Source organism: Pelobates fuscus, chromosome 6 (assembly GCF_036172605.1).
Source record: "Pelobates fuscus isolate aPelFus1 chromosome 6, aPelFus1.pri, whole genome shotgun sequence".
NCBI classification, from domain to species: domain Eukaryota; kingdom Metazoa; phylum Chordata; class Amphibia; order Anura; family Pelobatidae; genus Pelobates; species Pelobates fuscus.
Genome location: NC_086322.1, coordinates 291,979,421 through 291,997,830, shown reverse-complemented (window position 1 = coordinate 291,997,830; position 18,410 = coordinate 291,979,421). Strand labels below are relative to the sequence as shown.

The 18,410-nt window shown below is 43.8% G+C and overlaps 1 protein-coding gene across 1 annotated transcript; it reads left to right on the top strand.

The window, feature by feature from the left end:
* The first annotated feature begins 2,520 nt into the window (after positions 1 to 2,520).
* Positions 2,521 to 5,388, top strand: LOC134615242 (nuclear receptor coactivator 3-like). The gene is made up of 4 exons (XM_063459729.1): positions 2,521 to 2,691; positions 2,925 to 3,143; positions 3,362 to 3,491; positions 5,343 to 5,388. Exons 1-4 carry the CDS (start codon positions 2,613 to 2,615, stop codon positions 5,386 to 5,388), a joined length of 474 nt encoding a protein of 157 aa, XP_063315799.1. The 5' UTR covers positions 2,521 to 2,612.
* The last annotated feature ends 13,022 nt before the right edge of the window (positions 5,389 to 18,410 follow it).

Here is an 18,410-nt window from a genome sequence, read left to right as displayed (position 1 = left end):
GTTATATGCAAAGCTTAGATATAAATTGCTAGACCAATCAGCATTTCAAAACTACACATGACTTAACTCAATGTCCATAAGATATTTTTTTTTTGTCACTCTATGTTCAATGCATCTTTTAGAAGCTACAAATTCTCCCCCCAAGCAACCAACAACTTTGCTTACCCACAATGAAGACCTAACCAACTGGCAACTCTCATTCAAGCTTATATAGGACACTAACTGCCCTCTCAGCTCAATCTACTTAAAGGCATGGGCGTTTCCATTGCCTTAACTGTGCATCTAAGCCAAAAGCTATCCATTCGTCAGATGTAAAAATAACTCTCACAATTCAGTCTGGAAATAACCCAGGATAAAGCATGTTACTACAATTTGCAATCAATACCAAAGACAAGGGTTGTCTTTCACTCTGACACACAATCATAAAACGCTAAATCAAAGAACCAAACTGTGGAAGTAACACTATGCCATGTGCACATGTTAAGTGTTTATTAAATACAATTACCACCATCAGAAATCTGAACTACATCTAATCACTAAAATACAACTCAACCTAGCTATTCTAGAAGACACAGATAAACAAACGCCAATGGTAATAAAATTTAGCCAGAAATTTAACAAATAGAATCGAGCATTTGGAAGGTCTTTGGACTAAGGCATTAATGTTTTTTTCTCATGGGTTTTATAAACAGATCTTAGCAATACAGATATCATTTTCTTTTTTTTATAAGGAGTATTATGAAATTGTATAAATTATTATTTTATATATTTTATGTATTCTTCAATTGTTTGTTTTTGAAAAATTTAAACAGGAAAAAAAAAAGCCATAAATATATTTAACTATAAAAATAGCCTAGGGGTACCACAATAAATTAATATTATTATTCTCCTGTGCTATCTGCACTATACAGGCAAATGCAATTTCCGTGCTTTTATTACTAATAATTTACTTTATTTATTTTAGAAATACATTTGTGGTTTAGCAAGTGGTGAGTAATATTTTAATATTTCTAATATTTCTTTAATAATAGTTATATTGTTATAGTTGTATTATATTAATATTGTTAATTTCTTTTCCATGTTATGACACATTTTTTGTCTTCTGTGCGGAATAGCTGGTATTTAATAATGATAATTATCAGCAGCCTTCAGTTTTGTTTTAATTGTGTTTATCTGCATTAAGAGCATGCCATATATTATTATTTACAGCCCAGAATTCTCAGAAAATTATATTTATGTACAGTCCAGAATTTTCAAAAAAACAATATATATATTTATATATACACACACACACACACACACACACACACACACACACACACACACACACACACACACACACACACACACACACACACACACACGTGTGTGTGTATGTATGTATATATATATATATATGAAACAAGGGGGGGTTGGCTGCACATGCATAAATGGGGGTGCTGCTGGGGTCCAAATTATACAATACACAAGATCCAGCGCACTCACCTATCCACTAAACAGCAACTTCAATCTTGTTTTTTTTTTTTTTAAAACACCTAATCTAGGCAAAAATAATGGGGGTTTAGTTACATTATATGATCATGCATTGCATAAGCCTGCCACAACATTAATGTACCCCATCTTTGGCAGGTCCTATATATAATTTATTTTTTCCTTTTTTTTTTGTGTGTGAAAATTAACATTTATTCAAACCACCGACTATGGCAACAAACTAATCTGTGAAAAAATAAGAAATAACCTTTTCAAATTTAATAAAATATGCCGAATTGTTCTATATAATTAATCTAGTTAAGAATGGAATTTTTTTTATTTATTTTTTGCTTTAAGTTAAGGGCTAGAAATTTAAAGACGACAGCTCCTTTGCCAGTATACCAGAACAAAACCTATTAATATTATAGTACAACAAAGAACTATCTATTTACTGAGCACTTCCTCCTGTACAAAATCAAGCAGACATAGAATGCAGAAGTAAAAAAAAAGATTCATTGCAGTAAACATTGCTGGGTGAGTGTCGGGGACAACTGGGATTTTTGTTTCGTAACACTCCCCCACTGGACTGGTTATGAACCCTGTGTACAATTTACCAGAATGCAATGTTTCATAACTGATTTAAAGTTCATCAATACCTTCGTATGAATGGCTGTTGTATAAAAAAAAACATACCAAGACAAATTCAAGAATATTTGTTAACTTCTATATTTTGTTTTTCGTTGATAAAAAAAAGTGGAACTTAATTTGAAGGTTTACATTTCTTTAAAGGTTACGGTAACACCACCCTGCATTGTATTGTTCTAAAACCAATCCTCTGTGGAATTGATACACTTTATTGCTGGTTACATCACTTTGTTTTATGTGTCTAGGAAATTGGTTGATAGATTTTAAAAAAAATAGATGTTTGAAAAAGTAGCGATCATCATGATGGGTCTGACTGCAAAGTCTTGTTGAAGACAGAATCTCTCTTCTGTTCAATTCAGTAGAAACAGTGTGTTATTTTTCTTAATATTTTTGGACTATGATGTGTTTGTACAATTAATTCTGCCATCACAAAGTAATCGTCCTGTGTTCATGCATCTTGTTCGCAGTTTTTGAACCAGAACAGACAAGCGCTTAAGATGAAGGTTGAGACACTGAATTCTGGTGGTGCTGGAGTGATGAGACCAGTTATGCAGACGCCTGTTGGATCACAAGAAAGTGAAGTTCTTTCCTATTTTAACAATGTTTTGTGTGGCTTATCCCAAGTTTGTAGTGTGTAAAGCAGTCTCTATTTGCAGGTCACTGTATCTAAAGCAGCTCTCTTTCTTATCCAATTTGTTCCGTAATAATGAAATCTGATTACCACATACAGACTGCATTATGGGGTAACCTTTGAGAAGATGTGGGGATTGGTGTTGTCTTTTGCTAATCAACCCGTCTTCAACAGCAAGGATTTCTGAATGCTCAGAAGGTCGCCCAGAGGAACAGAGTTGATCAGCCACCACATCCGGTAGCAGAAAATGGCCATGGTGATGCAGCAGCAACAAGGATAACCCTGAAGCTTTGGCCCATCTCCAAAGTTACAGCTTCTGCCAGTATGGGGAACCCCTTACCTGGACCCCCAATGCCTCAAGCTTACCCACAACAGTTCTCCTACCCATCAAACTATGGTATATAATTACACTTTTTGTTTTTCTTTCTTGATCACTTTCTTATTAAAACTTTGGAAACAAAGCAAAGAAAACCAAATGCTAAATCCATTTTTATACTGTGGGTAAGGTGCCTTGCTACTGTCATATTATGGTTTGTACATACTTTGGGAGAGAACGTGTGAAAATTCCAAGTTTGCTGACCATGAATGATTTAACGCGTACTTGTATCTTTTTAGGAAATAATCAACAGCCTGACCCCACGTTTGGAAGGGTATCATGTCCGCATATTGCCATGATGCCATCACGTAGGGCACCTTCACAAAACCCTCGCTATCTGACCACACAAATGTACCAGTCACCAGACATGTAAGGCTGATCATCGTGAAACAAGACCCAAGTAAGCCATTGCTTTCCTCTAAGAAAAGAAAAGCCTCTATTGTTTAATATGCTTTTATTATCTTGTGTGTATGGTGGTGCCCTGGTTAAAACGATTGCCCTTGCTCTGAAATGCAATACATGTTACATTATGTATATTGGTAAATGTCAAGATGTTTTAAGGAACACTATAGGGTCAGGAATACAAACTTGTATAGTCTTAAACACCATCTAGCCCCCTTTGCCTCCCTAAATAAAGTCAATCCTACTGTTACTCCAGTCTGCTGGTGCTGGCTCTGCCCCTGATCTGCCTGCTTCGCTGACATCATCAGAATTGTTGATCAAAGCCAATCACAATGCTTTCCCATATGAAAGCATTGGGTTGGCTAAAATTGCCATGGAGGCAGATCAGGGGCAGAGCCAGCACAAGCCAAACACAGCCCTGGCCAATCAGCATCTCTATGGGAAAATGTCAGTGCCTCCATGCAGAGGGTAGAGACAATGAATGGCAGTACTGCACAATGTCCTATTATGACTATGACTATATGATGACTATAGTGTCCCTTTAACCCCTTAAGGACCAAACTTCTGGAATAAAAGGGAATCATGACATGTCACACATGTCATGTGTCCTTAAGGGGTTAAGTAACCTTTTAATGGAAGTTTGCATATTTACTGACCTTAATAGAGAAATATTGAACAATAAAACTGCTTTTTGCATTAAGATCAAGAATAAATCTGCTTGGTGACTGCGGTCACAAATTGTCTCTGGTGCTGAGAATCTAGCAAGGTGTTAGTCACTTTAAAAGATCCTTAAAGGACCACTATAGTCACCTAGACCACTTCAGCTCAGTAAAGTGGTCTGGGTGCCAGGTACCCCAGGTTTTAACCTCTGAAACTGCTATGTTTACACAGCAGGGTTAATCCAACTTCTAGTGGCTGCCTTCCTGATGCGCGTGCTGCTCTGGCCGTGCATGTGCATTCGGCTCCACTTGGGAGTTGACGTCGGAGAGGGAGGAGAGGTCACCAGCGCCGAGGGAGCCCAGTGCTGGATTAAGGTAAGTGGCTGAAGGGGTTGTAACCCCTTCAGCCCAGCTGTAGGGGGGCCCTGAGGGTGGGGGGACCTAAGGTTTATATAGTGCCAGGAAAAATAGTTTGTTTTCCTGACACTATAGTGGTCCTTTAAAGGTCTCCTGTCTGGGCAATTATCAGTACAGGAATAATGAAACAACATGGATGCTTTGCAACTCTTTTAAAGCAGTGTGTGCTCTTATAACATATGAGAGTTTTTTTGAGATGGGGAAAACAAAGAATCAAACCTCTGGATTGTTTGCTAAAATGTGAAATGTCATGAATTTAAAGTAAATTCAATTTTTTTTTTTTATAGCTTTTATTTCCAGTAGGAAAAAAATAGTCAGCTAGCTTTTAATTTGGCCTACTTTGGCCAAAAATGTGTGACAATTTTGCTGTAGTCATTATAGAAGAGTCTTAACTCTGTCTTAGCACCTAGGAGAGTTTGACTTTCCTGCTTAGGAGCTTCCATTAGCTCTCCTGAGCGAAGTCCTACAGTTCAAGTTTAGCTGATTGATTGCGAGTGTCAGCTGATCACTCTCAGCCAGTGAGCTAAGCCCTGTAACGCTGGGCTAAACTCAGAGTCTCTGGCTCTCTGATGGCTGTAGTGGAGGTGGGTAGTAGCACTTTGCAGGCCCAAGTTAAGAAGCCAAGCCTTTCAAAAACAGTTTGACTTACATGGGGGGGATAGCTGTGTCACTAGTCTTTATGGTGCTCAGAGTGCCTCTTGGACCTTCTTGTGAAACATTGTTGCTTAATGTCCTCCCACAGGTCTTCCACCAAACCAGAGGCGACTCTAGACTTTATGAGGCCTTAGGCAAAACCCAAACATGAGGACCCAAAAATAGAGTTGCAATACATGCACACATATACATGTTGATGCAGTGTCTACCTGTGTATGTGCCTGAGAGTGTGTCTGAGAGAGAGTATCCTTGTGTGTGTGTGTCTCTGTGAGCATGTTGGCATTTTTATCTGGGACCCTATGTGTATGGGGTAGCTGCTTGAAGTGTGTTGTGTGTATGGGGGGATCTGCCTGTGGCCTTTGTGCATTGTGTTTATGGCAAAGCTATGTTTCCTGACTGTGTGTGTATGTGTGTACAGCTGGTGACTGTGACAAGATGAGTTAGGGGTTACCAATGGCAGGGAGAGCATGACAGGGCAAAGGGGGTAAATGGGACAGGGCGGGGGGGGGAGGGGTGAGAGAGAATGAGGGAGAGGGAGTATGACATGGTTTGATGAGGGAGTAATATTCTACACAGGGCGAGTGGAGGTATGTGTGTCAGGGCATTTGTGGCATGGTAGGAGGGATGAGTGTGACAGGATTAAGGGGGGTTAATGTGACAGGGTGAGTGGCAGAGTTGACAGGATTAGAGGCATTAATGTGACATAAGTGTGGTAGGGTTGGGTGGAGAGTTTGACAGAGAGATGGTGAGTGTGACAGAATTAGGGGAGTTAATTTGACTTGGTGAGTGTGGCAGAGTGAGGGCAGGTGAGTTTGGTGGGGATTAGATTAACAGGGTTAGGAGTGGTTAATGTGAGTGTGGATGCATGAAGAGGCTGACCGTGTGTGTGGGGGGGTGGGGTGGGGTGATGACGGTGTGGAGAGGGGTGACAATGTGTGGGGAGGTGACAGTGTGAGGGGATGCTAACAGTGTGTCTGGGGACACTGACAGTATGTGGGTGTATGGTGACACAACATTGTGGGTGGCAGTGTGTGGGGGGCATGACTGTGTGTGTGTGTGTGAACGGGTGACAGTGTGTGGGAGGGGGGTACATTGTGTGTATGTGTGTGGGTGAATTTGTATGGGAGGGGGTGATTCTGTATGGGAGGGGAGTGATACTGTATAGGAAAAGGGTGATATTGTGAGAGAGGGGGTTGACAGTGATGACCGTGTGGGGAGGTGACAGTGTGAGGGGATGCTAACAGTGTGTCTAGGGAGGCTGACAGTGTGTGGGAGTATGGTGACATGACATAGTTGTGGGTGACAGTGTGTATTAGGAGGGTGACAGTGTGTGTGGGAGGATGGTGACACAGGCTGCCCTAAGGTGGTTTAAGACGACCAGAGTGAGTGTTGACAGGGGGCTGATTAGGGCGAAGCCGTTTAGATGTTAGTCTATGCGTAAGGGGAGGAGTCAGTGGGCAGAGGTAGTGGTCAGTTTGGAGGGGTCAGTGGCCATTTTAGCTTTAGACAATTACCTGTGTTGTTTTTGTTTTTGTTTTTTACTACATAAGTTTAGCCAGATCATCAAAGGTACAGCTGTCGTTTAGCAAATGTTTGTAGATGCATTGGAAGTTTACTTCAAATCTGCTAAAAATGGCATTGGCATATCAGAAATGTATGTGTTTGGATGCTGCACACGGGAAGAGGGAGAATCTCTTGATAACTTTGTTACACGCTTGAGAGAAAAAGCTGCAATTTGTGAATATGGTACTCTGAGGGATGAACTAATAAGGGACCATATTGTTCCTGGTGTTGCTAGTAAGAGCTCACGCAGATAACATGAATTAACTTTAAACACAGCCATTGAAATGTGCCGTACAGCATAGCACACTGACAGACGTATAAAAAGTTATGGAACAGGACAGACAGCAGACCGGCAGCATAAACATTGCAGTGCAACGACAACACATTAGCAAACAGCAACAACACTGGCAGATTAGCACAAATGCTGCAAACTATACAGCGTGCAAAGATTGTGGGACTGCGCATCAAAGAATTAAAGAGCAGTGTCCTGCTTAACCAAAGTCTTGTGGGGGGGACAAATCATTTTGCTAACGGATGTTTGTTAAGTAAAAGACGGCCATCAATTGGAACGTTACACTCCCTGGGGAACATATCTGCATATGAGGAAGAGCCACACACACCGCTGAAGTGATATACAGCAGTGAATTGATCCGCTCCTTGCGGCCAGAGGAAATAAATGGTTTATCACTTCAACTTTAAAGGGAAACTATAGGCTAGGAATTCAAAATTGTATTCCTAGCACTATAGCTCTCTATAGTGCCCCCTCGCTTGTGCTACTCAGACTGCAGCGCAGCCCCCTTCTATCACTTACCTGAATCCAGCACCAATGTCTCTTGGCGCTGGGTCAGGCTCTGCTTTGGCTCCTCCTTCCCCAACACTGGCCAACGTCACAGTGATATTATAAAAAGCCTTCACAGTGATATTATAATCAGTGTATGAGTCCTCTTTCACTATTTATAATCTGTATTAACTCACAGGATCCTACATTTATTTGAGTTTTCTCAGGACGGACCTCTGTGAGTACAACCTTGTGAGTTCTGTTTAGCCAGTCACACTGGAATGTTAGAATTTATGTTTTGGTTCTACGGCACACATCTCTGCAGATGAGACAAGAGGGTCACTAATGGACCCTGGAAATGGTTCTGCCGTCTCTGGTAAGTCCTATATAATTTTCTGATAAGTAGTTCATCAAATGTGTGCACGGGATCAGATATTATTTAACCCCTTCCTGACCGCGGATGTACCAGGTAAATAGGAGCTCTGGAACGGCGATGCGTGGCGACCCCGGTTGGGGGGGGGAGGGACTGAAATCTTCTTTCTGCTACCTCTTGGTCACTGCAGGGAATACGTTTATTGGCATTTTTTCTCTTGCTACCCCTAGGGTCACAGCAAGTAAAACGTTTCACGACGATGATATCACCAGTAAGAGTGCAGTTTTTGGCTAATTTTGGCCAGCATTTGTGACTAAGTACAAAAGACTGGAAATGCCCCATTTTGAATACCCTGGGTTGTCAACATTTGAAAATGATATCTCATGGTGGGGTTCATTTTCATTTCTGGGTTGCCATACCGTCTCAAAGGGAACATAGCAATTTAGCAATTTGAAAGGGAAATAGCTATTTACAAAAACAAAAATTGGCAAATCTTATGTTTGACCCTGTAACTTTCCAAATCAAAATAAAACCTGTACTTGAGGGTACTGTTGTACTCGTCAGACATCACTCTACACAAATATGAGTGTTTTACAGCAGTACAATGTATTATACTGATAATACCATCAGTGAAATGGAAGTTTATGTGTGAAAAATACAAAAAACAAATCTAAATGCTAATTTTGGCCATGGTTTGTAACTAAGTGGCTACTAAAATGACTGGACATACCCCATTTTGAATACCATGGGTTGTCTACTTTTACAAATGGTATGCCATGATGGAGTTAATTTTCATTCCTGAGCTGCCATACAGTCTCAAATGCAACATAGGCCCAGCAATCTAATCTGGCAAATTTCAGTGTGCAAACATGGAAAAGAGGGAAGCCCTACATTTGACCCCTGTAAGTTTGAACCCATAAAATCTGAACATGGGGTGTACTGTTGTACTCAGGAGATGTTGCTGAACACATATTGGGGTGTTCTTTGTCAGTAACACATAACAGGAACTGAGAATCCATGCCTAAAGTACAATGTGAGAGAAAAATAACACAAAAACATTACTACCCAAAAGTATGACAAAGACTGGTGATAGAATTAGTGCATGGAAAGTGTTAAAATACCACCATTTGAAATACCTTAGGGTGTCTACATTTTAAAAATATATGGTTTGATGGGGGTAAATTACATTGGCCGGCTTCAAAATGTCCCAAATAGGACATGGGTGCATGATGACCAGCTGTGAACATTCCAAGTTGGAAAACTGGAATGCACACCCTCCAAATAAGGTCGTTTAGCCCGCAGAGAACCCAACATACCTATACATGGGTGGTATCACTGTACTCAGGAGATGTTGCTGAACACATATTGGGGTGTTCTTTGGCAGTAACCCTTAAAGTTCTCCTTACATGTATTCTTAAATTGTTATGTGTATCAAAAACATCACCAATTATTATTATTTTTTTAAATTTGGCATAGGTTGGTGGTAAAATGGTTGCATGAAAATAATTAAAATACCCCAAGTTTAATACCTTAGGTTGTCTTCTTTTAAAAAATATATACATGTGAAGGGTTATTCATGGATTCCTGACAGATATCAGTGTTACAATGTAACCTTTGTTAATTTTGGAAAAAAATGGTTTGGAAATAGCAAAGTGCTATTTGTACTTATAGCCCTATAACTTCCCAAAAAAAGGCTAAGAACATGTTAACATTGGGTATTTGTAAAATCAGGACAAAATGTAGAAACTATTTAGCACGGGTGTTTTTTGGCGGTTGTAGATGCGTAACAGATTTGGGGGGTCAAAGTTAGAAAAATGTTCTTCATAGTAAATTTTATGATATGATGAAAATAATGGTATCTATAGAAAGGAAAGTGACATTTTACCAGTAGTACCTATTTTTATTTTTGCCGTACTGTTTTGGAATTTACTAATTTATCCTGCTATCTATATATCTATATAGTGTTCTAGCTTTTATTGTATTTACTATTATTATTGGTATTTATACAGCGCCAACTTGTTCCACAGCGCTTTACAATACTTAATTACTGCAATGTTACTGTATAGTTCTGTTTTCCTGTAGCAACAAGTCAGTATCTCGGACCCTGAGAAAAAGCTTTAATTCAAGCAGACATCATTTTTTCGAGAGACATTATGTTCCAGCCTCTAAAAACTGTAGAATTAACAGTTTCACTGCTGCTGTAGGCAGGGTCGGTGCGCACAAGCGTCCGATTTGGGGAGCCAGAGTACGGGGCGCAAAAATCTGAATCCCCTGCTTCTGGCTAGGGATTTGAATTTTTCCAGTCACTGCAGGATACCTCACTCTCTAACCCCTGAGGACCCAGCAAACAGTCAGTCTGGGTACCTCCTTCATTGACCGGGAGTCTGAACCAACTCTGAAAGTGGTCCAGTGCTTACATGAGGCCAAGCTGGGGCTAGGCCTAATTTATATTAAAGACTAGTATAGGCACTTGGGTTTCTGTTCTTTCACTTGCTCTCAGTTGCTTACATTAGGCTTCCTTCTAACAAGCAGACCACATTTAGGAGGTTGGTGGTGAGCATTTTTATACATGCAAGGATGCATCTTACAAAACAGTGCCGATAATGCAATGATGCAAATTACAAAAAGAGTGCTGATATTGGATATCCTGGCTGGATAAAGTCTGCCTGAATTCCACAGACTTGGAGACAGAGCAGAGTACTCACGGTAAGAGAAAGCTTCCCTGGATGACTGATTGAAGTACACACTTGTATATTATGTGTTTAAAAGCTTGACTCCAAGTCCACACACACGTTCTATCAATGCCTGTGGCATTGATTACTGTTACCTGTGTATTTGAGCAATTTAAGCATGCCTATTGGTCAAATAGTTGATCTTGCTTATTTAAATGGGCATATTAGACCTAGATTGCCTCTCTGCATGATATGGTGTGAAGACACAGCCTCGGTATATTACTCTGATATTATCTCTGTATATGAGCCGGTGTGAAGTACAGCATTAATGGCTGTGCATTATATACTCTATGTATGAGGACACAACTTCAGTATGTGTGTCCACTATATGCTCTATGTATGCGTTGGTGTGAAGCACAGCTTCAGTATATGTATCCACTATATGCGCCATGAGTTACTGTAAGGACACAGCCTCATTATGCACGTGTGCTCAAAGGATTGCACAGCCTGGCAGAAATTGTGAAATTTTGGCATTTATTTTGAAAAAAGTAACCTTGCCACTGGTATTTCGAAGGGCTTGTTTGCCAGCCTCCTACCCTATGACTATGGCCCCTGTGTTAAATCCTGATTAAAACCACTGTGTGTGCCTTTTTGGACTTGTATGACGACACTTCGAACTTTCGAAGCGGCACTTCGAATTACCGAACAACCGCACTAACCAAAGACCACCCTGGAGCTTGTTAACACCTATTAACAACTTGGAACGTTTCTCACCGCAGTGTTCTAATTGTTCGTCTGGGTGGACGCAACTCCTATGGACAACCACAAGGTGGCGGCAATCTTGTTTGCATGAACGCAGGCAGCGGTGTTTGGGCATGAATCTCATGGAACTAAAATCGGATACAGAAACTCCCGAACACAGCTGGACTTCCATCATCGCCTGCGTTCGATTCTATTCAACTTAGAAAGGCACTGTTTGGTGAGATCATTCGTCTGTATGAGGGGAACGAGCTCCAGCGTAAGACTATTGACTCTGTTCGGTAGTTTGTTTGTTTTCAAACTACCGAACTAGACCGACCGCAAGCCCTGATTCTCTGGAACAGTTTTGGGCATGGGACCATGCCTGCGGACGGTCAAAAAAGTGACTTCCATAGAATTCCTGAACCCCTGAACTAATCTGGGTGATTTTTGGATATGTTGGTCACCCATATCAGGGTTATCAGGGGATGTAACATTTGTGGGGATATTGTGTGTTTCGGGGTACTTTTGGGACTTTATAGAAATGTGTGTTTTTTCTGCCTGGAGATAATTGGGTTAATACAGTATCTGACTTAATTATCTCCCAGGCAGAGGGGAGGGATTGTATGCTATGTGTAGGGATGTTGAGCATTTGAATACTGTTCTTATTGGTCTGTAAATTTTGTAATTCAGTTCTCCACAATGTCCATGTGGATGTACCCCTTGCATGGGGATTGTCATATAAGGCCAAGTGTGGCACCATTAAAATCAGTTCCCCTTCACCCTTAACATAGAGCCTCGTCTCATGTGTGGAGAGGACCGCTATATTCACTCTGCACATTCAAACACACAAACACTGCTCGGTGCTAAATTCATTTTTTTAAAATGCGATTGGTTTTTCCATTTTAAAGTTTGGGGGGGAGGGATGCCAAAAATAGGACCCGCCCTGGGTGCCAAATGCTCTAGGTACACCTCTGCATTTATCTGTCCTGTTTGTTTCAAAGCTGTCTTCTCATGCTGTAAGAGTGTACGGACAGTGTGTGCAGGTCAGACATCTTAATTCATGCTACATAGTGAAATACCAAAACAAATATTTGTCATTTGTCCATAATTCTTATTCCTCTTAAAAAAATAAAAATAATAAAAAAAATACAAAAAAATTTTTTTTTTTAATGGTTTAAAAGTGTTTCAATGAGAGCATATTTATAGCAATTGATAAAATCTCTGTTGCTCAATACATAAAAAGTATTTAGTTATTTACATATTCTCGTTTGTTACAAACTGCCCTTTGGAAGAACGTGATTTCTAGATTTTAAAAACAAAAACGTTTTTGGAATCCAAAAATTCACAGAAAATGAATGCAACCATTTCATTTTAATTCACACAGTTTTTTTCATCATAATAATAATATAAAATATGGGGCAAACTTTCATTATTAAAAAAAAATGTTTTCACTCTAAAAACTTTATATGGCAAAACTTATGCCTGGGTGCAACATTTATTTTTATTTAAAGGAGAGTTCGATAAGCCAGATAGGTTTTTATTATTTATTTATTTATTTATTTATTATTATATGAACATCATGTTTCATCAAACCAACATGACACTGATGCAGATATAAAATTTAAATCTAGAAATTAAATATTTAACAGGTCCATGGAAGAAATAAAATGTAATTGTTTGCGGCTCATTGTGCAGATTTTATTTTAGATTGGTGTATGCCATTTATAAATACAGCAGTTTGGGGGCCAGACCGCCATGCATAGAGGTCGCATACAAGCAAGCTCCTGCAGATAAGCAAAATTAATATGCTCAAAAAGCAAATAATTTACCCTTCTGCAGTTTGGAAGCAACGGTCCTGCGGGCAAAGAGGTGCTAGTGCTGAGGCCACTCTGAAAAACAAGCGTAACGACTCCTGAGAGGGCACATCAGCAAAGCTGCACCTGAGGCCCACCCGGGCGGTGAGTGAGGTGGACGGCCGCCACCTTGCTATCCTGCCCTGTGGTTTCCCCTTGGAACTCTGACGCCATGCAGTAAGGGCCTCGTTCCCCCCCCCCCCCTTGGACCGGTGGGGGTCATCCCGGTCCCAGGAAAATTGTCCTTGCGACTTACAGCGCCCGGTTCTGGGGGAGCCCCAGGTACCAGAATGGCGGACGTGGCGGGCGAACCCGAAATGGCGGCACAGCCTGAGACCACCAAAGCACAGCGGAACGGAAAACCCGATGCGGCACTGACGTTAGAAGAGCAGGGGGACCCCTTACAGCAACCAAGCTACTGCCTAACCTACCAACAAGGGGGGAGACCCCCGGCCCCTGCGGCAACAAGCAGTCGGATTCCGCTACCGGGTCCCTCACCACGCAAAGCCGCGTACGCTGCCGACCAGCGAGACATCCCTGCAGCTTCCCGAGAAAGAACGGGCAGAAGCAAGACTACTTACCCCTCTTGCCAAACACCACGCTGGACTCATTCCTATCAGGTTAAAGTCAATACAAATTGGGGGTTGGGTAAGCCTGGACTATACAGGGACTCTCTCGGTGCCTGGGCTGCACATAGTGGGGAAGGCTCCTGTAACTCCTGTCATTTAAGCTACTTGTCACACTTTCTTTATTAATTGCATGTCTAATCCTACAACTACCACCCACTTAACTAACAAAAATGTGCAAGTACCCCAAATACCCCAATGTTATAAGCGATGAAAATCAGCGTGAGGAATGCCTTTGGGGTACCCCACGCTTGTTGTTATGTCTTTGCACTGCAAAAAAAATAAAAAAAAATGTTAATTTTTTTTTTTTTTAAATACAGCAGTTTGTGAAATCCTTATTGCAAAGTAGCAATATTTAAAATAAATTAATTAAATGGAATAAAAAAATCTCAGGAGAAGGCTTACAACTTCGAAAATTAAACCAGTTTACAGGAGAGGCTGAGTGAGATCTGATTTTACACTACTGCAGGCTCGGCAGGACAAGGAAAAAAAGTGCTGGATGTAAGCTACAGAATGCTTGGTTGTATAGGGAGAGATATTAGCAATAGAAAGAGGGAATTAGGGATGTGCATGGGCAAAAAATTGGTTTGGTACTTCCGAAATTCGGGAAATTGGCTCTTCGGAGTTTTCTTCCAGGTGAATCCCCTAAGTAGTTAATTCCATCGTGCAAATCCAAGTATATGTAAAAGACGGAAAAAAATATCTTAAAATATATCCTCCTCATTCAAAACTTCAAGATTTACTGGTTATAAATTCACTTTATTAAGATATTCCTCATAAAAGATAAAAAAAAAATCATTGGGGGCGTGGCTTGGACGCCGAGGCTAATGGCGGCGTAAACCGGGAGCTCCCCACAGGCTCAGCACAAATCCTCGCCCGACAAGCGATAACGACCGCATAAATGGGAAGAAACCATCGGACATCACAGGCCAGTCAGCCCTCCAGCACCCCGAAGGGGGCACAACACTCAGCCATGAGGCAATTTCTCGTGCCGCCGGCCGAGCCGCCAGCCCAGGCCTCAAATGACTCCGAGGCCTCAGGCCTCTCCCGCCCGACCTCACCACATGTCGACCACCCAGGGGGAAACAACACCCATCACCCCCAGCCTGAATGGATCGAGATGATCCGAAACCTGCCCACCAAAGCCGATCTGAAGGAGGCTAATGCCGCCCTCCATAAGTCCCTCTCAGAGGAACTGCGCACCATGCGGGAAGACATCCAGGGCACCCAACAGAAGGTAGCCCAATTGGAAGCCGACTGCGACCACATGGCAGCGGCACAATCCGCAAATACCTGCAAACTCCAACAACAGGGAGTCCAACTCCGGCAAATGGCGCAGCACATAGAAGACCTTGATAACCGTGGGCGGAGGCAAAACATACGGATCAGAGGTATGCCAGAGGAATTAGACCAAACCACCCCTATCAGGGACACGTTGTCGGAGCTATTTAACAACCTCCTCGGCCGACCGCCAACCACCCACATTGAATTCATTAGGGCACATAGAGCCCTCAGGCCGAGAGGACCCCCAGATGCCCCTCCTAGAGACATCATTTGCTGCCTTGCCCACTTCCAGACAAAGGAAGACATCCTACACAGAGCCAGAGATACCAAACAGGTGATCTCCAATGGGGTAGAGGTACAACTGTTCCCCGACCTATCACCAGCGACACTTGCCTACAGGAGAGCGATGCGCCCTCTCACACGGGCACTGCAGACTAACAAGGTCAGATACAGATGGAACTTCCCTACGGGTCTACAAGCAACCACACAGAACGGACCTTTCACTGTGAAAAGCGAAGGGGACATGGAAGACCTCCTGAGAGAACTACACCTCACGCCGGTCCAAATGACCTGGCCCGACCCTCTGAACTTTTACTCCTTTCCACAGGGGCCGAACCCCCCAGCCCCAAGCCAACAGCAACGAGTGAGGAGACCCCGACAACAAGCTACGAGACCGTCAGGCGCAACACACTAACGGCCCGAAGCGGCTATTACCCGAGATTGGACATTGTGAAAGACTTAGCCTAACACTGCACGGCCCTCCTGAACACTCCCAACCACGTGCCCCCCAGAGACACTGCCTGAACTGTTCGCCACACGGAACCAACACAGCACTGTGGAACTATTATTGCAAGCGACCCTCCTGACGGGCCGCGCCACCGCATCCAGCGGAACCACCGAGAACTGGGGTGGACTGAGACTAATACTGCCGGACCCGGCATACAGAACTGCTGAGAGCCCTTGCTCACAAGTACACCAGGGCCGAAAAGGAGGGGGAGGGGGGAGGGGGAGACCTAACTCCCTGGCTGGGGCCTGTCGCCGCCACCCACCCGGCCAGTAACGACCCTCGGCGAGCGGGCCGGGGGGGGGGTGTTGCCGGCGGGCCACACCTGGGGAGGGGGATCCGGGGTGACCCGGAGATACTGGAACTCGGGGTAGCCAGAACACAGACTTGACACAACGCTGATGAAGTGACGACAGGGACTCACAGGGCCAGCACACACAGAGGGGTGACGACAATGGGGGAGACCTCAAGTTCACTCACTACGCACACCCCGGAGCCAAGACGGAGCGGCCAGACCGCTGACGGACAGGGAACACACAACACACACCACCCGCTGAAGTAGAGACCAAAAGGGGGGCCTACATAGAACAGGGGGGGAACGAGCGGGAGGGGGAGGCGAGGGAGGGATCCGGGTTAAGGCACAGGGTAATAGGCCTCTACAGGCAAGCTTCACAATGACCACAGCTAGTTAGCCAAATCTATGTTATCGTTTTGATAGACTCGTTGTCTAATGTACGTAATGTTAATGTTTTAACGATGTTTTCGATGTTATTGCTAAATTCCGATGACTTTACTCCCATACAGGCCACGAGGCCACACAACCTCAGGCGAGGATTACGACACCAACCACATACGAGACGCGCATTGGAGCCGCAGGGGATCGACACGGGTCTGTGACGGCAGTAGGTGACCAAGGAGAGATCCGACGGTTACGGACCGGACTCAGACGTTGCCCGCTAGGTGAGCCTAGACCTCCTTTCACTACCCCACGGGACGAGGCGTCAATCCAAGGTGAGCTGCCCACACGGGTCACAAGTGGAACCGTGCGCCGCAGCTCCCCGACGCCTACACCCAGACGCCACCCCAAGGTGACGAAACCTACACACCCCCCCACCCCCGCCACTTCCCTCTTCACCACGCCCCTACACCCCCCCCCCCCATCCTACACCCCCCCACTACTGACAGAGAGGCCCCACCAGGCCAAACATGGCACTGACCCCCGCCCACCTCACTATCATGACTATTAACGCCAAGGGACTCAACCAGCCCGAAAAACGGACTGGGGCCCTGAGGGACTTCCATGCCCTCAGGGCCTCAGTGGTCATGATCCAGGAGACACATTTCAGGAAAGGCGACAGACCGAAACTGACGGACCACCACTACCCACACGGATACTTTAGCGACTTCCAAGGAGGCAAATCTAGAGGGACAGCCATCCTAATAAACAAACGAGTGCCGTTCCAGGAGGGGGGGTGCCTCACTGATGACGAAGGTAGATACCTCTTCCTCAAGGGCAAGATAGCTGAGCAGACCTACACATTTGCAACCATATACGCCCCTAACAGAAGACAGTGCCGCTTCCTACTCCAGACACTACGCAAACTCCACACGTTCGCTGAGGGGACACTGGTGCTAGGGAGGGACTTTAACATCACACTGGACCCAACCTGGGACTGCTCCTCCGGCACGTCCCATACCCCACTACAACAGCTGCACTCCCTCAAGTCACTCCTTAGGACATACCGGCTGGTAGACTGCTGGAGAGCTCATCATCCCGACGAAAAAGACTACACGCACTTCTCCCACCCTCACCAGACATACTCCAGAATAGATCACTTCTACACCACACAACACGCACTACCCCTAGTAGAAGAAGCGACGATTGGTGTGGCGACGTGGTCGGACCACGCACCCGTTACCTTACGCTTAAAATCCCCGCTCTACCGACCCTCCATCACTAAATGGAGACTCAATGAGTATCTCCTGACCAGAACAGACCTCACGAACCACATCAGAGGAAAAATCAAGGACTATTTCCTGGACAACCCCCCAACAGAGACGTCCCCGACGCTTAGATGGGAAGCCCACAAATGCGTGATTCGGGGACACTTTATACAACAGGGAGCCCTTCTCAAAAAACGCTCCGAGGCCCGCCTGACCCAGATCCTGACAGACATCCAACATAAGGAAGACCTAAACAAACACTCACCACACGCCACACACCAAACAAAACTCCTACAGCTAAGGCGCGAGTTAACCTCGCTGCTCCACTCTAAGTTCCACAGGGACGCGATAAGGCACAAAGCATTCTTCTCCATACACGGGAACAAGAGCGGAAAACTTTTAGCCAAAATGCTTACCAAAAAGAGACAGCTCACGTACATCGACAAAATTAGAGACAAAAGTGGTAAACTCCATCGCCTCCCGACCGACATACTGACCGCAATAAGGACGTATTACGCCGACCTCTACTCCCTACCAC

Bases quoted from the DNA above. Each gene is read 5' to 3' on its own strand.
- LOC134615242 (XM_063459729.1), top strand. From the start codon at position 2,613: ATGAAGGTTGAGACACTGAATTCTGGTGGTGCTGGAGTGATGAGACCA. The intron at 2,692-2,924 runs GTGAAGTTCTTT...TTCAACAGCAAG, and splicing joins GCCTGTTGGATCACAAGAAA to GATTTCTGAATGCTCAGAAG. The intron at 3,492-5,342 runs GTAAGGCTGATC...GTCCTCCCACAG, and splicing joins ATGTACCAGTCACCAGACAT to GTCTTCCACCAAACCAGAGG.